A 24,348-nucleotide genomic window follows, 5' to 3' on the forward strand; every position below is an offset into this window, starting at 1 on the left:
TTATTTAGCACGTGTCAGAAGGATGTGCAAACTGACGGCTGCAGACAATGGCTCGCACTGCACAGACAATGGACAAAAGTGAAAAGTGTGGTTGTCAACATTTTTGGACGGTCAAAAATAAAAACATTAGACGTACCTTCTATTCAGCAATTTCATTTTATAATTGCATTGCTGCTGGATTACTTACGGAGTTGACTAGAATCAATTCAATTAATGTGTTTTGGTGTCTGCTGGCGTTTTTTTGTTTTTTTTATGTCATTTTTTATTCAGACTTAGACGTAGACTTACACATTCGACATTAAACTTTACTGACCCACAAGGGAAATTGTTCCACACAGCTCAGTTACAAAGGATGGAAAGAGTGAGGATGGAAATGATAATGCACACAAGGGCACAAAAAGAGGGCGAAAACCAAAGGTATAAAGTAGACTATGTCATGACTTGGACTTTGGAGCAGTTTCCTGCGTGGATTGTTTTCCCGAGATGCAACAGAACTGGATCGGACATGGCATGAAGGTAAATACATGTTTTATTTATTACTATGAAAAGAACAAACAAAAGGCGCGTACAAGGCGGAGACACAACTTGACTAAGGAAACAAAAACTAGCACTTAGGCAGACTATGGGCAAGAAACAAAAACACTTACTGTGACACGAATAAACAAAAAACTCACGTGGCAAGAAAAGTGCAACATGAACTATGACAGCATGAACTATGGCATGAGCAGAGTGATGACAAATGGAGTGATGATGCCAGAACGACCAACAGAAAATGACAGGCTTAGATAGTCTCTTCATGAATGAAAAAAACAGGTGCGTGAGTCCAAATAAATCAGGTGCGTGAGTCCAAATGAATCCGGTGAAAACTAATGGGTCGCCACGGTGACAAAACAAAGGAGCGTAAACAGAAACTAAAGAGAGTCCAAAAACCAAACAGAACATAGCTAAACAAAACATGATCAAAAGACATGACAGACCAAAAATTTACCATAGTAGCAATATAAAATATAACATATATGTAATATTTACATATTATATATACTGTATATTATATATATATATATATATTAAGGCTGCAGCTAACGATTATTTTTCTATCGATTAATCTATAGATTATTTTTTTCGATTAATCGGTTAATCTATAGATTTTTTTTCCCGATTAATCTACAGATTTTTTTTCCTTTTACCGATTATTTTTTTAATTTAAAATGAAGATGAAAAAATTAATTTAGGCCAGTTTTTTCAAAAGGCATGACTTATTTACAAAAAAAAAAGTATGGCCACTCAGTCAACATTGACAACAACATGACAAAATATTCTGTAACAATGTAAACATTTAAAACTTTTAACATTCAATAAAATTAAAAGTAGCTTATTTGCGTTTTAATGTGCAAATATAAAAGTAAACATCCAGTGCAAATCTTAATATTCTGCAATAGTATAAGCATTTCAAAAGTAAAAGTATTGCTTATTTTGCTTTAAAATGTACAAAAATAAAGATAAACATCCAATACAAAAAAGTGCAAAATGAAATATTCTGTAACAGTGTAAACATTTCAACAAAAGTAAAAGTATTGCTTATTTTGCTTAATAACACAACAATGATAGTATGATTAAAGTGAAAGTTAATTGTTGGTTTGTACATAGTATATGTAACTGTTAATGTTGTAAAAGGTATTTGCACAACTAATTAACGTTAGCATTAAAGAGGAGCGCGTCTTTGTAAACACTGAACAGGCACGCCAAACGCGCCTCTCAGAGCGAAACGGTGTTTTAGTTTATGAATTTACAACGCAGATACAAATGACACATTCATGTTTTTGTGTAATGATGACAACGTATACTCATGCAGACGATTCACTAGTTGATGGTGATGGCAAGAACGCTGTCGGGTGTTTTCTTTTCAAATGTTCCTTCATAGCCATTGTGCTGCTATGATAGGCCATTTCCGCTCGACACAGTGTGCATACAACAACTGTCAAGTGTTTCGCTGTGCTTATCCCACACTTGAAGGGATGTACCAATGCTGAATGTGGCTTCTGGATTTCACTCAAAAGACCAGACCGTAGTTACTTTTTACTTTTATTTTCCTTTAGTTTGCAACAGTTTTTCCAACCAAGAAACAGCTTCTTTTTTCTTCTTTAGTCTTTTTAGCAGTCTTTAGCAGTGTTAGTAGACTTTAGTTTCTTTAGCTGTCATTAGCTGTCTTCAGTAGCCTTTAGTAGCCTTTAGTAGCCTTTAGCTTCTTTAGTAGGTGAAGAACCTTTAAGGACAAAACACCACAAGATTAACATGCTGTAAAAAATCAATCAATTATCAATCCCATAATTTACAATTATTAATTAGGCTATCAAACTCTTAGCCATTAAACAAGTGCAAGAAAATGGACACATCTTTTCCCTTTAAGTTAAAACAGATTTTAAATAAATTGTCTCAACATAAATGCACCAAGATACATATAAAATACATTTAAACCCAGAAACACAATAGATTAATGCAGCAGAAAACCCAATATGCAAATACATAAATACCTAACCAATTAAGCACCTATTTAGACACATATTTATAATCCATATTCAATATAAATATATTATTAATTTAGCAGTGAAACACTCAATCTTAAACGCTGTCTACTGATAGAAAAATGCCCTCACCAGCAGCCAATGATCCAACACAGTTAAATGCAACACTTTAAGTTGAGCGACTTCACCCTCCTGATGAAGCAAACTGCTCCAACATTTATCAAACTAAGCAAAGAATATCAACACTAAACAACAGTTACATAAAACGCCGAGTGTATTTAGCCTCCAGACTAAGCACGCTACATGCACACAACTCTCCCGCACCCCCAATCTCACCAGCGCAACAGGTGCGCCACACCCACAAAGAGAACTAAAGTGCAATCTTACCGGCTGTCCGTTCAGCTTTTGGTTTTGGTACACTTTTGGCACAACTCTGGGTTATCTGTAATGAACTAAACCTTTTTCCACTCTGCGCTGGCGTCTTTTGTACACCTTGATTTGACACAGCGGTCTAATTACCGGGCTCGCGCACCAGCAGATGAGACGGGAGCGCGCCGCGTTATACCTGCAAGTGAACGTAAACTGATCGGTTCTGATCATATAAGCCGACTGGCCGAAATAATGCCCAATTATATACATTTCCTGGGGTTGCCTAGGTGAATAGGAATGCGGATGTGCTCTAAGATAAAATGTAATTTTATTAAGTGGGGTTTGGCTGGTTGCTCAGCAGCCACGGTTGCGAGATCGCGCGTCAGCTGACGAGACAGCTGTTCGCCGCTACAACATTATTAGGCCGTTTATTGAAATACTCCCACACTTTTGACGACTTTTGGCGTGCTTTTTTCCCCTCGCTCGCACCGCTCGCATCGTCTGCTTTGCGCTCCGCCATGACGGTAGTGTGACGTAAATATGCGACGCGTCGACGCACAAAAACGGTGTCGACGTATTTACGTAACCGATGACGTCGACTACGTCGACGCATCGTTTCAGCCTTAATATATATATATAAAATATTGCCATTTTTTATGGCCTGATTCACTGTATACATAATATACACAGTATATATTTATATATTTAGGAAACATATATCCAGTGTTGGTCATCGTACCTTAAAAAAGTAATTAGTTATAGTTACAAATTACTTATCACAAAAGTAATTGAGTTAGTAACTCAGTTACCTCATTGTAAGAATAACTAGTTGCTCAGCAAAGTAACTGAGACGCTATTTTTCATATCGTTATTTTATACGCTATTACCGTACGTTTGATAACATCTTTAATGTCAAAATATTTATATTAACTGACCGAATAATAAAGACACTGTTTATAGTATTTTAGAACTTTTGACATTTATCTTAACTCTTTAGATTGTAGTGTGCCATATGATATGCATATAAATAAAATGGTATTAAAAATCACCAATTAAAAATATTCCTTAAAGTCACAACATTAAATATTGAAAGTACAAAGCCCAATATGGTACCAAAAATGTAAACTTAGGTACAAAACACACAGGAGCATTTGGCTTTTAAATAAGGCAATTATCTGCACCTGTATACCAAAATACAGCCTGGAAGAACTTTAGATAAAACAGTAACCAAGTTTTGGCCAAATAAATGGCATGCATTTAAGTAAAACATTTACAAATGTTCCTAGAAGACATTCTGCCAATAAATTGCATTTGTGCATCAATTATGGTGTCTTTTCTTAAGCAAATTTTGAAAATGCATCCGGGCCAGTTCTAGACAGGCACATGTGAGGGGGCAGTCAGAAATGTGAAGGGGGCAATGCATTTCCATCATGCTGCAGCCTTTTTTTCTATGTTTGTACTGTAGCAACATTGCTGCCTTATTTCATTGAATTTGGTCGTTAGCTAAAGTATGTGTCCAACTCCCACCTGTAGAAGTGGACTGCACTTCGTCAGCTTTATCCTTTATAATGAATATTGAATTAAATGTTGTGCTGTTATAACTGGCTTTATTTTCGCTCTCACATTTCACTTTACAAAGTGCAAATAATTGACAAGTGGATCGCTGACAACTATTGTCAATATTTCTAATATACCAGTTGGAATTCAAGTGTAATTTGTGTAAAATCGCCATCAACCGTCCACCATGTGACTTGTAAAGAGAGAGTACAAGCTAAGTGAGATGGACAGTGAGCATTTACTCAAAGTTAACATAAGTGGAATTACTTATAGTCGACATAAAAGTGGAGCAGCAAAGTGAAAGGAAAAAGAAAAAAGAGAACAAGGAAAAGCCAGATTTCAAAAATTGGACACATATTTTTTTCGTCCTCATTGAGATGAACCTGACGTGGTTGTTGGCAGCGATTCAGGCCCGCCAAGTGCGCCAATACTGTCAGCATCAAAGAGCCACATTTTCAGGTAGCAAATAAATTCTAACCATTACTGTACTCTATAACAGGGTTTCTGTCCGGCATGGGACGGCGTGGCGCAGTGGGAGAGTGGCCGTGCGCAACCCGAGGGTCCCTGGTTCAATCCCCACCTAGTACCAACCTCGTCATGTCCGTTGTGTCCTGAGCAAGACACTTCACCCTTGCTCCTGATGGGTGCTGGTTAGCGCCTTGCATGGCAGCTCCCTCCATCAGTGTGTGAATGTGTGTGTGAATGGGTAAATGTGGAAGTAGTGTCAAAGCGCTTTGAGTACCTTGAAGGTAGAAAAGCGCTATACAAGTACAACCCATTTATCATTATCATTTATTAAAAAGCATTGAAAGTCATTAAATGGCTTTTACGAAAATTTAGGACTTACATAGCATTAAAAGCATTAAATTCAATGAGGTATTGAAAATAGTTGATAGTAGTAAGTCAACAGAGGTGGGTAGTAACGCGCTACATTTACTCCGTTACATCTACTTGAGTAACTTTTGGGATAAATTGTACTTCTAAGAGTAGTTTTAATGCAACATACTTTAACTTTTACTTAAGTATATTTATAGAGAAGGAACGCTACTTTTACTCCGTTACTTTTACTCCGCTACTTTTATCTACATTCAGCTCGCTACTCGCTACTAATTTTTATCGATCTATTAATGCACGCTTTGTTTGTTTTGGTCTGTCAGACAGACCTTCAAAGTGCCTGCCTTACTGGTGACGTTTCACTTCGTTCCACCAATCAGATGCAGTCACTGGTGACGTTGGACCAATCAAACAGAGACAGGTGGTCACATGACCTGACTTAAACAAGTTGAAAAACTTATTGGGGTGTTACCATTTAGTGGTCAATTGTACGGAATGTGTACTGTACTGTGCAATCTAATAATAAAAGTTCCAATCAATCAATCAAAAGTGTGAAGGAAAAAATATACTTTTTTTATTTCAACCGTACATCCCGTCAAAAGCCTCAAGACTGACCGCACATGAGGACGTTCCTGTCTTCACAATAAAAGTGCCGCTCCATCGCGCGTGCGCTTTCAAAACAAGAGTCTCCGAAAGCCAGCGCAAACAAGCTAGCAAGCTACGGAGTTTGACGCCAATATATTTCTTGTAAAGTGTATAAAAACGAATATGGAAGCTGGACAAATAGGATGCCAAAAACCCACCACTTTCATGTGGTATTAGACAGAAAGGAGGAACTTTTCTTCTCCTCCATTTGAAAACGTGGACATTATCATCACTACTGTCTGATTACAATCAATGCAAGTCATCAGAATCAGGTAATACACCAACTTATATTCTTGTCTTCATGAAAGAAAGGAATCTATATGTTAAACATGCATTGTATATTCATTAAAACACCTTTAACATGTAAACAAAAACAGCAAAATAAATACATATAAATGATATACTGTATATATCAATGTATATGTATATATATATATATATATATATATATATGAGTGTGTATGTTACTCATCAGTTACTCAGTACTTGAGTAGTTTTTTCACAACATACTTTTTACTTTTACTCAAGTAAATATTTGGGTGACTACTCCTTACTTTTACTTGAGTAATAAATCTCTAAAGTAACAGTACTCTTACTTGAGTACAATTTCTGGCTACTCTACCCACCTCTGTAAGTCAATCAATTGAACGATAAATGAAAATTAACAAAATAACTTTGCCATCATCGATAAACTGGGGTTTCTTTTCTTCGGCTGCGGCTTTCAAGCTGGATACAAGATATAATATACTGACTGTAAGTCGGTAACACTTACAGTCATACTCTTAATTCACCTTATAAGTGTAATCACAAGAGCCGAGGCGGGAGCTGGTGTGGACCGTTTGACAGTTTATTGACACACTGCTGAGAACCCAAGTTCAACCCAATATATACCCACCTGGTTCCCCCCTGGTGGTCACTGGGTGTAACACAGTGCAGACAAAACATGAAGCTCAATACACAACACAAGAGGTCTTGTAAGGTCCAGTCTGAAAGCGTGAAATACTCAATACGGCAAGATAAAATAGCTCTGGCGGCCCAAACTCTGCCATTTTTGGTGACTGTAGGCGTGTAGTCCTTAACTGTGACATCATGTCATATTGTTGAGGAAGTTTAGTTTGTTTCACACACGACTCCTTAATTTCAGCCGTCTCCACTTCAACACACGTAAGCTAACTTGGCTAACATTAGCAGGTCTGGTGACGCACCTCACGTGACCTACGGTGGTCAAGGATGGACAACCAGGACAATTCTGACAATAAACCCAAACTCTTTTTCAATGGCGTTCCCACAGTAAATGAACTAGAGTTCCTTTAGCTGCCTGACACTTTATACATACCTTGATGTCTACTGTTCACATTTTAAATTACTGCGGGGTTGTAAAATATGACCTATTCAAGATGACTCAGCTTATTTTTAATGCATCTAAAAGATGCAAATATCATTCTATGAGGTGTCTTTTTTTCTAAAATGTTTAAATCAGTCATCCATCTCCAAACACATGTATCATTTGAATTCCTAGCATTATGTTGATGTATTATTCCATGAAGCCTTTTAACACATTTTTAAATTGTATCCTGATTTAAAAACTGTTATCCTTTAGTTTGTGGCTATTAGTGTTGTCCCGGCTGATACTAATATTTTGGTAGCGGTATCGGTACCAAAATTATTACTTTTTTGGTACCTTTCGGTACTTTTCTGAATAAAGGGGACCACAAAAAATGGCATTATTGGCTTTATTTTAACAAAAAAATCTTACGGTACATTAAACATATGTTTTTTATTGCAAGTTTGTCCTTAAATAAAATAGTGAACATACAAGACAACTTGTCTTTTAGTAGTAAGTAAACGAACAAAGGCTCCTAATTTCGCTGCTGACATATGCAGTAACATATTGTGTCATTTATCATTCTATTATTTTGTCAAAGTTATTAAGAACAAGCGGTAGAAAATTAATTATTAATCTACTTGTTCATTTACTGTTAATATCTGCTTACTTTCTCTTTTAACATGTTCTATCTACACTTCTGTTAAAATGTAATAATCATTTATTCTTCTGTTGTTTGGATGCTTTAGATTAGTTTTGGATGATACCACAAATTTGGGTATCAATCCGATACCATGTCGTTACAGGATCACACATTGCTCATATTCAAAGTCCTCATGCAGGGACATATTTCCTGAGTTTATAAACATAATATGAATTTTAAAAAAAACGAAATAAGAAAAAATATAGACGTAATCATAGTAGTATCGACTAGATACGCTATTGTATTGGTATTACTACAATGGATGTCAGGTGTAGATCCACCAATGGCGTTTGTTTACATTTTGATGCCGGTGAGCTACTGTGTGTAGTGAAACATGTTTAGCTATTTCTCGTCCTGCAGGGATGATACTTGTAAGAAACTTACTTCATTTGTCACCATGGAGGCGAGGATTAGTGATTTTGAAGTAGCTAAAACACTGTCGACGGCGGATAGACGTTAGCCGCTAGCTAGCTAGCCATGTCTTAAAGCACCTCTTCTTGAGGGCGTTTCAGTGTTATAACTTCACCTTTATCGTCAGTTTTTAAGCCAAAATGCATCCGTTTTCTGTGTACACACTGTGTCTGCTTGTAAGTACTCTGTGATTGTGCGCTGCCGAACATGCTCGTCTGCTTGTACAACCAGCAATGACACGACGTGACGACGGGGCGTGGGGGGATGCGGGACCAGTACTTTTTTAGAGGCGGTATCGTACCGAATATGATTCATTAGTATCGCGGTACTAGATTAATACCGTATACCGTACAACCCTAGTGTCTATTATAAGGCACATTTTCAGAGCATATACATTTTTACAACATGTTTTAAAGAGATAACATTAAAAAATGACTTATGGGTAAAAATTATTACTCAATTCTTATATAATAGGCCTTGGGGTGGAACAGATGGACTCCAATTGATTCCATTGTTAGAATTAGGATACTTGGGAATTTGCTAATGTTTATTTAGGACTTAGCATGCATAAAAAAAAGAAAACCATATGTGTTCTTGTCTTACATAAGGATTGTGACTGATTGGCAAAATAAATAAAACAAATTCAGATCCCATTTAATAATTCTTCTACATCCTGTGAACGGGCTCATGCTGGCTGGTTAACTTTTCAAAATCTGGTTAAAGCTTGTTGCTGGCAACCCCGGAAAGGCATGCGTATGTTGTAAAATTATGTTAGGATGAGCTTTATTATTAGGGTTAGGGGGCACGTCATGGAACCGGCCCCCGGCCCAGCTCTGACTTGTTCTGCCACTGGGGGTGATAATTGGTAATTATGCTTTGAATCAACTGTGGTTGAAGCCATGGTGTTTATGGCAATAAATTATATTAAAACTGAATATCACACTCTGTTTTTGTCTCATTGCATGCTCGCGAGCGTAAAAAAAAACAAAAAAAACGAGTCCCCGAGGCATGGATGCACACAACAACGCGAAAGTGAGTTCCTCCCTGACATTTTCAGCATTCAAAGTCGCCCAACAAGCCGGCCTGGAGCTTTCTTGTCTCTGGAGCGGCCGCATGCGCCCACGCAAACTTTGACTTGAGCCTCTCTGGCTGGAGGGCCGTCGAATAAGACTTGTGCTTTTTTTGTGCAGCCTTTCACACTCTGCAGTGGTCCAAGTTGGACGAGAAGTCAAAAAGTAGCAATGGCAGAGATAAAATTTGTTTTAAATGTTTTCTTTAATTTTGTTTAGCAAAATAGTTTGCATAGTGAGCATGAGCTAACCGTTTACAATGTCACGAATCAAGAAAGCATTACTTGTTATGTATTATTTATTAAAGGAACTTTATTGTCATACCAGCACACATGAAACACATTAGGTTGCACCAGAGTTTGTACCCAGATTTAGCCCAATGCATACCACAAGAACATTAGCATGTACATAATAATAAGGATGTAAACAGAGTAGGTTGTAAATATATAGGTTAATAGGAATAGATTATAAATAAAATAGAATAAATAGAAAAATAAAATACATTGTGATACTGGTGTGCAAATTCAGTGCAGTTATCTGGTTCTGTCAAAATGAAAGATACAAAGGTTGGAATTGGGGGTTAACTCACCAAAAATGATTCCCGGGTGCGGCACCGCTGCTGCTCACAGCTCCCCTCACCTCCCAGGGGGTGAACAAGGGGATGGGTAAAATGCAGAGGACACATTTCACCACACCTAGTGTGTGTGTGACAATCATTGGTACTTTAACTTTAACTTAAGAGGCCATACATGATATACGTTGTTTTAAATGGGAAAGCCTAAATTGTCATCTTTTTGCAGTAGACTCAAAATTGTATTTTCCTGAGAACCAGCATCCTCTGCAATGGATATCTGATTCATGTATTTTTCTTTTTCCAGAGTTACAACATTATGCAAAACACAAATGTCCACTGCAAAGGATGCTGCATGGTTCTCCTTGTGGCCCATTATAGAACCCATAGTGTCCAGATTACCCAGATTTCACAAAAAGTGCTTCTGAAAATTAATAGGGCAGTATTTTTTTTAGTAATGTGTATATAACTAACTGTATTTGGAAAGCACCTTTTCCATTGCCAGACTTGATATGTCCCCCCTCTTGGCGTACAACACTAATTTGCAGCATCGCACACTACGATTAGAGATGGGAGAAAAATGTTGGACTTGTGAAAGCACTCGATCCCTCTGGCAGGGCATCTGTCGCTTCATCCTGGACAATATTCATGACAAAGTTGTGCTTTGTTTTAAAGATGTGCTATTTGGATTTACATTGTATGAAAACAAATTTGAAAATTAATTTTACCTTTGCAACCTCATTATACTATAGACTATAAGTTTTATATTCATAAATGTAAGTTTCTCAATACCCGACCTGTTTTTTGTGCCTTTAAAAAAGATTTAGAACTCTACATTAAAACACTCTTTACCTCTAACAACCAAAAAGCTGTGAAAACAATGCTGTGTTCCAATTTTAAGTTATTTACTGAGATTGAGTGAGCCTATGGCTTTGCACTTTGTTTATTATATATATATATATATATATATATATATATATATATATATATATATATATTGCATTCTATTTTGGTTACTTTGAATTTACAACCCCCTGGCGCTGTTTTGTACTGTTTTTGTAATGTTTTGTACTGTTTTTGTACTTACTTTGATTATTATTTTCAACTGTTTGTAAATGTTGAAATTTATAAATAAAGGTTTGTAAAATTTAAAAAAAATAAATAAATAAATAAAAAAAGAATAACAAGATGGGAGAAAATAGGTGAACATATTAACTTTCTTTTTTTTAAATTCAAGATTAAATAGCTCAATTTGGTGTGTCAATGTATTTTTCCAGAAAAATGTGTAAATATAAAAAACTGCAATAGTTGAATAATGTCATTGAAGGTGTTGGTTGTTTTACAATGCATCCTTTGTGCCTTTTTGGCAATGGCAGAGACAAATTTGCGCCCAAAATGAGCCCTTAATTAGCACCATTATGTGTGTGTGTGTGTGTGTGTGTGTGTGTGTGTGTGTGTGTGTGTGTGTGTGTGTGTGTGTGTGTGTGTGTGTGTGTGTGTGTGTGTGTGTGTTCTTGTATTTCTAACCTTGTTGAGACATCAACAAAGAAAAGTACCTTCCATATGAGGACCGGTCATCTATTTCGACGTCATCTACAGGACTGGAGCCCATTTGCCCGCGTAGACGGTGTAGCTAAAGGCATGTAAAACTATTATTGTCCACACGGACACGGATAGTTTCAAAAACGCATATCCGGGGTTAAAAATAGTATAAAGACAGAAGAGTAAGAATATAAATATTTTGGCTTTTTGGAGCTATAAACACTAAAACGCTGCCCCGGAGTATCAGCGCTGGGGTCCAGTGCACCACAGTTTTGTATTGTCGCTCGGTCCTTCGACGGAGAGCTTCGGAAGCTACCGGACCGCTCGTCTCCCCGGCCCGGACTGTTTACAGCGGCGCCGGGGGAGGGAGCAAGAGAGAGAGCGAGCAGACGGGCGAGCGAGGGAGGGAGCAAGAGCGCGTGCGGGTCTAGTGGAAAAGCTGCAAAACGTTTCTCTGCTTGCATCACGCAAGTGACGTCAATGTTCGGCCCTCGATAGCCACATACCACACCGTGATTGGTAGATTCCTTCAGCTCCGCACACAACGCTGTCAAGCGCCATTCATATAAAACTCGCAGGCCGCACTAACATTAACCTTTCATAGTAAGGTGGGGGCTGCAAAGTAACGTCTTGCGGGCCGCAATTGGCCTGCGAGCCGCGTGTCTGAGACTCCTGCTTTATACCGTTTGTTTACTTACTACTAAACGGGAAGTTTTCTAGTGTTTTCACTATCTCATTTAATGCCAAAATTGTTCTTTGATTGCAATAAGGTAAGTAATATTAATGTATCGTAAGATTTTTTTTTGGTTCAAATAAAGCCGAAAAAGCCGTTTTTGTTTTCTTCACCAAGGCCAGTGTTTGCAAAATTCTACATTTTTAAGGAAAAAAGTATGCGTTTACATTTGGACAAGAGGCCTAAAGGCAGAGATAATGGCCGTTTGTTAAGTATCCGTATTCGCGTAGACATGGCCTTAATTGCATGTTTTTGTCACCCTTCAAAACTGATATCGTTAACATTATGAGCAAAAAAGAAACATAAATATTGTAATATATAGACATAGCCTGTGTTTACTTAACTTTATGTGTCTGCCTATCATGAGTATTTTTCTTAAGCTTATTAAGACATTTTTAATACTTTTTGAATAATAAAAAAAAAAAAAACCTGCGCTATTACTTTTTGGTTTGTACCTTTTGTTCCTTTTTATGGTCTGGTTTTATCTTGTTTTGTATCATTTATTGCATTGCATTTCTTTCTTTCCAGAGTCCAGAGTCGGCAAATTTTAGTCTCCCCTGGTCCTTCTTGCCTGGTTGCTTCTCTGCTGCACCTGCTCGTTCAGTGTTTTTTTCTCGTCATTGTTTTTTGTATTTCATCTTGCACGTTTTTCCAACTCCCTGAGTTAGTTTGTTTACTCTTTTTGTTAGGCGTTGTATTTTTCCCACTGTGCTCATTTTGGTTTTCCCCCTTTTTGCATAGTCACTTTTTGTAAATATACTTGTGAGTACAGTTTAACAGTAAGATAACTATTTAACTCACCATTTGTCTGCATCCTGGGATTCTTCTCAGCTGTCTTGCACAGCGCAAAATACTCCTTAAATGTGAATTTCTCTTAAAGTTGAATAAAGTATCTATGGATGTTTTTTCAGCACTTTTGCAAGCACGACTCAACTCAACTTGAGGTTCAATTCCGGCAATAAACATCAGTAGAAGAGTAAGCCAAATAGAATACCAGCGGCTTACCTTAATTTTTCTTTGCATTTTGAGCGTCTGTGTTCACAGCAGAACTTACAGTATGTAGCAAACCTGTTTACCATATGAAGACTATTAAGGTCCACAATGTAGCCACTGCTCCAAGAGGAAACCGCAAAGTTTTGGTGGCACCACCGCGCCAAAAAGTGGCAAAAACCTGTACAACACATACTGTACAAAATATTTTCCCACAGGTTCTGACTCGTGTTTCCTTGAGGGTATTTTGCTAAGTTCCTCAAATTCTGTGTGAAAATAACATGATTCTGGTTAAAAAATGCAACCAAAACACATACTACTTAATATGAAATTTCCTCCTGTCTTATCAATCAATCAATCAATCAATCAATCAATCAATCAATCAATGTTTATTTATATAGCCCTAAATCACAAGTGTCTCAAAGGGCTGCACAAGCCACAACGACATCCTCGGTACAGAGCCCACATAAGGGCAAGGAAAAACTCACCCCAGTGGGACGTCGATGTGAATGACTATGAGAAACCTTGGAGAGGACCGCATATGTGGGTAACCCCCACCCCCTCTAGGGGAGACCGAATGCAATGGATGTCGAGTGGGTCTGACATAATGTAAGTAATATGTCAGACCCATATGTAGGTGACGTCAGCAGGCTGACGCCCACTTTTGCCTCTAAAAGTGGACGTTCCAAAATGTGCTGAAACGTGTTAGAAAACAAGCCTAAAATCACTGCCGTGTCTAATTTGGGCTGAATTTGACATGGACATATCATTTTTAGGTCCTGAATTATGAAATAAGTGCCAATGTTGTCAGCATTTGAGGGGCCTTTTTAGAAAGCCTTAAAGGGGTACTGCACTTTTTTTGGAATGTTGCCTATCGTTCACAATCCTAATGAAAGACATGACGACGGAAGGAATGTTTTTTAATGCACTCTAAATATTAAATACATTTAAATAAAAGTCAGCTTACAGCAGAGCCAATGGAAGCTCCGCTAATCCGCCCATTAAATCCAATAAATAACCATTCAAAAAGCGCCAACAATACTCTATTTACATTTCCAAGTTTATATTAACCAAGTATTTGTGATATTGTTATTATAAGCGCTAACGCAGACAAACTATTTAGAGCGGCGCCGTAGTCACTTCCATGTGTCCCTATGTTTACATCATCAGTTTCCTCACTTCCTTGCTCCCTGTAAATTTATTCTAGATCATAAATCATGCCTCTCACCTGTGCAGAAGAAGTGTGAGTAAGTATTCCGACAAGTTGGGACACTTTGAAATCCATAAAGGACCTGGAACTGGCGAGAACGACACTAAAAGCGCTTGTTCCGAAATGAAATGATCAGAATACGAAAATATTGAATGTTATTATAAATGTGCTCGTTACTACATTACATATATTATTCCATCAAGTACATAAACCCATTTGTGTCTTGCCACTTCACTATTTGTGTCTTGTCTTTGTCTAGTCTCGTCTATGCACGGGATAGTGAGAAACGCAATTTCGATTCCTTGTATGTCTTGTACATGGAAAAAATTGACAATAAAGCTTTCTTTGACTTTGACTTTTGTTTGGATATTTTTTTAGGGGCTCTATAGGCACAATTGAACGGCTCCCATAGGCTCCATTGTAAGCGCTGTTTTGATTGCATTTATTTAAAAGGCGCACCGCGCATTCCCCGACACGCTCACCACCGCTGGGCACGCTCGTGCTGTTACGATTCAAACACATGCCGCCTCTCACTCGGCTGTGCGCTCCGCTGAGTGCGCCTCGGGACACGTCCCCGGGCATTACTCTCCTTCTGCAGCCGCGCCTCTGCTGACTCTGACACCTGACGCTGATGAGGCTCCATGCTTCTTAAACCAGCGCAACCTGCATTTCTGGGCCAGAACGTAGCTACCTGTTCCTGTACAGTAAGCCTACACGTCTCCAGCTCTATGTGCATTTGCTCCCTCTGTGTTTCTCCTCCTCTGTGCTTATCGTCTTGTGTTCTGTGTCGCCATCCAGCAGCGTTCCTCCGTTTCCTGGTTTCGAGCTGTGTGTCTCGTCTCTCCGAATTCCCTGTGGTTCCCTAGCTGCCTTCCTGGATCTCGACCTCTCGCCTGGACACGGACCTTGACGCCTCGCTCCTGCCCTTGACCTCCTGCCTGTCCCTGGACCTCAGAGCTTGCCTTGCCCTCCATGGACTTCCGCACCTCGCTCAACACACACCTTCAACAACTCCTGGTAACACTCCTCAGATAATCACTACACATAGTCACACCATACATATTTTGGGTTAATTACACACATCACACACTTGTGCTAATAAATACGCTTAGAGCGTATTTATTAGCCTATTTATTAGCTAGCTGTGCCGTCTCCTTCTTCTCCCCATACCGTAACAGCATAAAAAAAAAATCCATCCGTCGTCATGTCTTTCATAATGATTGTAAATGATAAACAAAATTAAAAAAAAAGTGCAGTTCCCCTTCAACAATACAGCATAACTAGTCAAATGTAGTGATTCTATGCAGATTCAAACGCTAATAAGTAGTCTATGCTTGTTTAGCATCGGTGCTCAAGGGAATTCTAGCAACTTTCTATCGTTAAGAAAGTAAACAAATAAATATTCAAATAGAAGAGATTGATTCTCAAAGTTTATCCAAGAGGTGAAGCAATGCCTGCGGCTCCAAAAGAGCATACAGATTTTTGTCTACTGAATAAAACTTTTGTGACAAACTGAAAACTCCCCAATAAGACAATTTCCCTGAGAAAGAATAGAAGATCTTACTTCCAGAGTAGTCAAGACGATCTTGGCTACAGAGGAGAAGTAGGCGTTCCAGAGGAACTGGGTCTGCTGGCGTAGAACCAGGATCCTGTCACAGCCCACCGAACGGGTAATGGTTGGAACCTGGAGGACAAAGGAGGAGTTAAAGACGATGCTGAGGGTAAATGGTGGAAGGATTAGAAGTGCTTCTGTGTCCCCTCGGGACATCAACATCCACCCTTGTCTTTGTTGGAACGTTTGTCCACCATTGTGACACATTTAACTGTTCATACACCTTAGCTCCAGCTACTTCAAGCTTTCTGGATGATATAGTGCTAAAATCAATAGAACACTTACTCTGTAACACATCAAAACCGTGTGTTGTACTTGTTTGAAAATAAAAATGTAGGGGCTATTTTTAACTGGGGTCGTTACGCGCAAAGAGGAAGGGGCGTTAATTGGAAGCAGGCAATAGTTGGAGATAGACTGTTATTTCCTAAATGTGAAAACTCACAGATATAACACATTTTCTAAATGTAAGAATGATCTGGGGTAGATGAGAAAGTGCAAAGGAAAACATTAGCACATCATAACAGCATAGCAGAGAAAGTTAAATACAAATACTGTACAAATAAACAGAGTAGACAATGACAGGGTAAAATAAATCACATTTCTAGGTGTAATAAAAGATGATCAAATTAACTTGAAAGCTCATGTAAAAAATTAACAACATAAGGTAATATCCATCCATCCATTTATCCATTTTCTACCACTTGTCCATCTCTGGGTCGCGGGGGTGGCTGGAGCCTATCCCAGCTGCAATCGGGCGGAAGGCGGGGTACACCGTGGACAAATCGCCACCTCATCACAGGGCCAACAGAGATAGACAGACAAGTGTATGAATGTTGTCATTCATCCAGGTCATTGTCATCTCAGGACATTCAATCGATCGCAACTGGATTGGTTGGTTTGTCTTAGAAGCGATTTGTGATACTAGATCTGACCAATGTAAGAGGCGAAATGTCTTCTAAGACAAACCAAACAGTCCAGTTGCGATCGATTGAATGTCCTGAGATGGACAGACAACATTCACACTCACATTCACACACTAGGTATTAGTATAGTACCGCAACACTAATGAATCATATTCGGTACTATACCGCCTCTAAAAATACAGGAGCAATGAACTGTCAGCGTATTTTACCTCACTGAATACCACTGATTTTCACGCGCTTTTTTGTCATACATGTAGCTATGATAAAGGACACATGTTTTGGCGTGTTTTATTATTCATAGTTTGCTTAACAGTAATAGAATAATCTTATATGCTATAAGTGACCAGACGTCCGAGATAAAACTGGGAATATAATCCCAGAGAAGGGGAAAAAAAACGGTCAGCTATTTTTAAATTGAAGAAACAATATGATTAGGTTATATATACATGCATATATCCTACATGAACAATGTATGAATACATTAGACATATATATATCTTATAGACTGTATTTCTGTTGCTGCAGCAGCAGAGAGTTTATTCTGTCTTGACACTTTGTATTGATATTTTGTATTACATTCTTCCCTTAAATGATAATGTTTGCAGTGATTGTTTTATATGTATTTTTTTATGTAAGTCGCTTTTGATAAAAGCATCTGCCAAATACGTAAACATAAACATATATAAACACCTGAAAGTCTTTATATCAGCTAAAACCAGCAATCTGTTTCACTGGTTTCAGAATAAAACCAAATTCTGTTTTACCCAACAATGTTAGTATTTGAATATTGTTACTTGAAGACTTATTTATGGTTACAATTATACTGTTAAGAAAGTATTGTCTTATACTTTGCCTAAAATGAGAATGCATCATAATCAGTGGCGGCTGGTGAATTTTGTTTTAGGTGGGGCTGAAAGTTTGTAAACCAAACCCCTGTAGGGGGGTCATCCTCCCCCAGAAGATTTATTTGTGATTTTCACATACAAATATTGAAGTTCTTTGCTCCTTCTCAACTCTGTGGTGATATTCTTTTCACAAAATACAACCAATAGTACGTTAATGTTAAATCTTACTTGTGAAAAGTAATCGCCCGATTCCTATTTTCAACGGTCCGCTCATTTGAGCAGGAACGCGCTGAACACCAGCCTGGCATCTTTGTTTTCTACCTGTCAACTCTCAGTTTAGGCTGCTCGCCGGCTCCTCATCACCACTTCAAGATGGCGGCCAAATTGCTCGCGTCACAGCAGCCAATGCTGCGTCTACTAAGTTATAAGATGTCTATGGTTATAACGTCATTGGAAACACGGCAATCTGTTGCGTCCACTGCAGTTCGCTACCTTATACATACATTTTGTCAAGTGATTTTTTTAAGCAGTGTTGCATGAGGTACCTACACATAACGTTACATTAGTCAATGTATCACACACAGGAACGTAACGTTAGACGGCGGTCAGCAGCACAGCGCATTTTAGCCACCTACAAAAAGACAAACATAGTCAAATAAAGGTCAGTTAAAATGTATACTATATTAAGAATATGAGTACATATTGCATAGGGCCCTGACATCTAAAAAGTACAACTCTGTTCATTGTTATGTTCATGTATTTGTTATGTTTTTCATGTGTACGCACACATCAACACACATACAGTATGAGATGAGATCAATGAGATAAGGTAAGAACAGGATAGAAACTGCTGTGGAACTAGTTACAATGCAATATGCCATGGAAATACAATGTTAACACTTTTGTGCAAATAGTACAGTAGTACAGTTGCACTTGTTTTTTCAAATGTGTTTATTCTGTAAAGGAATGAGTTAAATGTTTAAAATGACTGGTTAATAGTGCTATTATGAAGTGCAATGTCAGCACTATTTTTTTTCCTGCAATTTCAAATGCACTTGTTTTAATAAATAAATACAGCGTTTTAAAAGCATACACAATCTGTGTAAATATATTAGTCTGTGGTTAAAGGGACTTGAAAGGACTCGAAACTCAAAATGCAGGACTTGGGACTCGACTTGAGACTTTCCAGTCTTGACTTTGGACTTGACTCGGGACTTGCCTGTCTTGACTCGGGACTTGACTCGAGACTTGAGGGCAACGACTTGAGACTTACTTGTGACTTGCAAAACAATGACTTGGTCCCACCTCTACGAATTGATACCCAAATTTGTGGTATCATCCAAAACTAATGTAAAGTATCAAACAACAGAAGAATAAGTGATTATTACATTTTAACAGAAGTGTAGATAGAACATGTTGAAAGAGAAAGTAAGCAGATATTAACATTAAATGAACAAGTATATTAATAATTCATTTTCAACCACTTGTCGTTAATAATGTTGACAAAATAATAAAATGGAAAATGACACAATATGTTACTGCATATGTCAGCAGACTAAATTCGGAGCCTTTGTTTGTTTACTTACTACTAAAAGACAAGTTATCTTGTATGTTCACTATTTTTTTTAAGGACAAACTTGCAATAAGAAACATATGTTTAATGTGCCAAAGATTTGTTGTTAAAATAAAGCCAATAATACTATTTTTTTACCGGTACCAAAATATTGGTATCAAGACAACACTGCTAGGGACCATTGAGTGTTGCCAATCAACCTATCCCCAGGTGCGTGTCTTTGGAGGTGGGAGGAAGCCGGAGTACCTGGAGAGAACCCCAAAAGCCAAAAATCTCCGCAAATTCTCCACTGCCTGCTAGTGTTACCATATCTGAGTTATTGTGTAGAAATATGGTGAAATAACTACAAAAGTACCCTTCATTCATTAATTGTGTTACAAAAAAGGTCAGTTAGAATAATAGATAGGGCCTGATCTACTAAAGGTTTGCGTTTACTAAAACATGTGCAAACCTAATAGCACACGCAACTCTGATCTAGGATTGCGAGCAGAATAAGGTATGCAAACCGTTTAGCTCTTCATTAGTATACAAAATACAAACGTATATGCTGATCATCAGAACGCTCACAAAACTGGGAGCGGAAAATTCAAATTCTATTATTCAGTACACGCAGCCTGATTTACTAAACTAGAAAGTGATTGCGGCACCTAAATTAACATCTCCTTTTTTAGTACATCGGAAATGTACGTGCAGACTGACATTTGTGATAAAGGAGGTGATTAACATATCTGCTTTTGTAGACCTTACACTCACTGACTCTGAAACTGCAGGCATGGTGATCTAATAATGAACTAACAATAAACACATTGAAGCAGTGCAAAGACGCAGCCCACAGGTGGCGCCGTGAATGTCGCAGAAACAGATGTCACCTCAGCCAATGACATCAGCAAGTATGAGTGAGATCTAATTGGTCTCTCTGAGGCGATGTCACAAACAATGCAGATTGAATCAGATCATCTTTCTTCCCTTCTGTTGACTCGAATACTCTTGATATTTCTCAACAGGGCCACTGTGTGTGTTCTGCGTGTGTGTGTGTGTGTGTGTGTGTGTGTGTGTGTGTGTGTGTGTGTGTGTGTGTGTGTGTGTGTGTGTGTGTGTGTGTGTGTGTGTTTTATCTATGTGTGCTCACACCTCTACAAACTTAACAGTCAGTCATGGCCGCGCTCAATGGTGTAATTGAACATAATGACTTTCAAATGTCTCAGTGGACCATCAAGCTGCTAAAACTTTGTGTGCGTTTGTGTGTGTGCGCGTGTGTGTGTATGTGTGTTGTTTTGAGGCACTCTATAACAACATTGAAAACAACAAATGCTAGCCTGCCACATTTGTCGGCCATGTTTTTTTGTTGACCCTCACTTTTTGACACTACTCTTGAACCGCTACACACAAAAGGGTGACAATTTGTCAAAACATTCGCCTCAACTGTGTTGCCTGGGCCATTTTTTTCTGACAAATACACCACATGGTGGCGCTGTTGATTGGACTCCATAAATTTAATCCCCAGGAGTTGGCTTGACTTTAAATTTCGCATTAAACTCAATGTGCTTTACAAAAAACACCCACTGTAACTTTGAGGTGTGTACACACTAGGGTTGTACGGTATACCGGTATTAGTATAGTACCGCAATACTAATGAATCATATACGGTATGATACCGCTTCTGAAAAGTACCCCCGTTCCCCGTCGTGGTGACGTTGCGTCATTGTTGGTTTACGAGCAGAGGAGCATGTTCAGCAGCGCACAATCACGGAGTACTTACAAGCAGACACAGTGTGTAGACAGAAAAGTTAGAACGGACTCATTTTGGCTTAAAAACTAATGATTAAGGTGACGTTATATCACTGAAACGCCCACCGGAAGAGGTACTTTAAGACATGACTAGCTAGCTAGCAGCTAAAGTCCAGCCCCAGTCAGCAGTGTTTTAACTACTTCTAAATCACTAATCCTCGCCTCCATGGCGACAAATAAAGTATGTTTCTTACAAGTATCATCCCTGCAGGACGAGGAATAGCTAAACATGTTTCATTACACACCGTAGCTTACTGGCGTCGAAATGTAAACAAACACCATTGGTGGATCTACACCTAACATCCACTGTAATGATACCAAGTACAGGAGCGTATCTAGTCGACGCTACTATGATTACGTCAATGTTTTTTGGCATCACAACTTCTTTCGTTTTTTTTTAATGTATATTATGTTTATAAACTCAGAAAATATATCCCTGGACACATGAGGACTTTGAATGTATGATTCTGTAACGACTTGATATTGAATTGATACCCAAATTTGTGGTATCATCCAAAACTAATGTAAAGTATCAAACAACAGAAGAATAAGTGATTATTACATTTTAACAGAAGTGTAAATAGAACATGTTAAAAGGGAAAGTAAGCAGATATTAACAGTAAATGAACAAGTAGATTAATAATAAATTTTCTACCACTTGTCCTTAATAATTTTGACAAAAAAATAGAATGGAAAATGACACAATATGTTACTGCATATGTCAGCAAACTACATTTGGAGTCTTTGTTTGCTTACTTACGAAAAAAAGACAAGTTGTCTAGTTTGTTCACTATTTTATTTAAGGACAAACTTGCAATAAGAAACATATGTTTAATGTACCCTAAGATTTGTTGCTAAAATAAAGCCAATAATGCAATTTTTTGTGGTCCCCTTTATTTAGAAAAGTATCGAAAATTACCGAAAAGTGTCTAAATAATTTTGGTACCAGTACCGGTACCAAAATATTGGTATTGGGACAACACTAGCACACACACAGTTTTTGGGAGGGGGGGGGGGGGGCTGACAAGAGCATTTTTAGCAAGATTGTTTGAAAAACATGGCCGCCGGCCATCAAAAGATTGAGTAACTTTTCTCATGATTACAAAACTTTGAGGATGTCTGTATTACATGTATGCTAACATGTCTTTTAATGCATTGTGACCACAACCTATAGGGGGCAGACACAAATCACACAAACAAATCTTTGATCCTAACCAGTTGAGGAGTAGTAAACAAACCCAGACCCGCAGGTTGGGCGCTGGCTAATTAGCTACTGACTATCACCTCAGCGCAAGGAGACGCCAAGCGCGATGTTGACGACGCCGACATGACATCCTCTTTGTGTGCTTGTACAACAGTTAGTGCCGCACGCCTGCCAGCTGTTGCCAATTAAACACACACAAACACACACACACACACACACACACAGATGTGTTTAATCTCTATCAGGATGGCTATTTACGGCCGAAGAAAGTAAGTGCCTAGCGTGCTCTCAGCTGATTTGAAAGGTGTTTGGGCGATTCAGCAATAAAGGCTTCAATTTCATCTTTAAGGTGTCAGCTTGAAAACATCTGCCGGCCTCTGAATTTATTTCCTGCCATCTGTTTTTCTCAGGAGAAACACGGCGCCCCGGCAATAACCCCGCTCAGAGCGGGGTTATTCCCCCCCAAACCCCGCTCAGAGCAGGGTTTGGGGGGGAATAAAGAGAAACCACAGGTAGAGCATCCCACGCCTTCCTGATCACATGCATGCCATTTTTCATGCCGTAACCTTTCGTCACATGACTCTCATGTATTGGAAAAAAAAACAACTAACAAAATGAAAACAGGCTTTGCTACACATCTTAAAAATCAAATCAGACGCTCTGTCAACTACCCGCAGCTGCACGATGTTGCTTTTGAAATGTAAGTGCAATGTTAGCACCGTAGCGCCACATAGCCATGCTATTGCCGCTCACAGTTGTGCCCTCCTTTCCAATACAGCATTAAAGCTACAGACACACCAAACAAACCGCGGGTTCCCAGTAGAGTCCTTTTAAAGCATCAAGGTGAGATTTTGGACAACGCACTTCTAATACAATATTGAGTGACCACTGACACATTTTTAAAACTGCTGACAAAATAATAAGGAGCTTTAATGACTCAAAGCAATTTCGTTGTGCATCTAATACCAGGTCACGGGGGGTCATCTGGGAATGACAGAATGTTGGTAAATATCAGCAAACTGTGCCCGCGGTGCTAATTAAATGCAACAGAAGGTAATCCAATTGCGGAATAAGCCGTCTTAATCCGCGACAACACTTCCTGGCTCCGATTCGACGGCGAGCGTCCCAGCTGTCTACAGACTGATAAATAAAATTTCCTTCAAAAGCCAACATGTTCCTTTTTCTCTCCCAATCAATGTTTTGAAGAACAATAACTTTGGGATCAAGTGTAACTTTACTTCCAAGAACTCTGGATATTCTGGTCTTGGGCCTGTGGGATGTCCACCCGGAGGTTTGGGGCGCAAATAGAGAAGTTACTTAAGTAATTGTTGTTCTTTTGAAACCTCAGAATCACGCTGGATAAAACTCAATCATACCCAGGTAGCAGTTCATAGTGCAGTTCAGATCCACTTTCAAATCCCCAGATCTGTATAGAAGTCACGCCCGCTCAGCGAATGTGGACCAGTTGTGGCTGGGACTCTCAGATCGACAATCCAAATGATCGGTGAGGGCTTGTTAGGGGTGGACTACGCAGGCCAGACACACCATGATTCGAAATTTACCAGTGAGCGAGTGACATCACTGCAGTGAGCCACGCGGAACTGCAGAGGACGCCGAAAAGTATCAAAAGTAAGTGTTTTTTTTTTTTCAAAACAAATTGCTTGTTATGAATGTTTTTGTTTGGGGGCTCTCGTTAAAATCATCTTTTGAATGGGAGATGTCGGAGGCAGATATTTACATATATCCGAATTTAAGTTGTACTTCTTTCATTTATTAGTCATATTTGAAAACAGCTCGTCTTTTCCATTTATTCTCTTGATGCTCTGTCAGCAAGCATACTATGTGTGATAACCTTGAGTTCTTTGGAATGTGTTTAGACTAGCATTTTGTTTTGGCTACAGAGATGGGACGAGAGAGAGTGT

The 24,348-nt window shown here is 38.6% G+C and overlaps 1 protein-coding gene across 3 annotated transcripts in view; it reads right to left on the minus strand.

Annotated features, from left to right (window-relative positions):
* Nucleotides 1-24,348, minus strand: part of LOC133576500 (exostosin-1) — a 331,236-nt gene that overhangs the window by 55,271 nt on the left and 251,617 nt on the right. For all 3 annotated transcript variants that reach the window (XM_061929781.1, XM_061929780.1, XM_061929779.1), the window contains one exon: nucleotides 16,046-16,165. In XM_061929781.1, the coding sequence (XP_061785765.1) occupies nucleotides 16,046-16,165 (120 nt within the window). The remainder of the gene's footprint in view (nucleotides 1-16,045; nucleotides 16,166-24,348) is intronic.

Source organism: Nerophis lumbriciformis, linkage group LG34 (assembly GCF_033978685.3).
Source record: "Nerophis lumbriciformis linkage group LG34, RoL_Nlum_v2.1, whole genome shotgun sequence".
NCBI lineage: Eukaryota > Metazoa > Chordata > Actinopteri > Syngnathiformes > Syngnathidae > Nerophis > Nerophis lumbriciformis.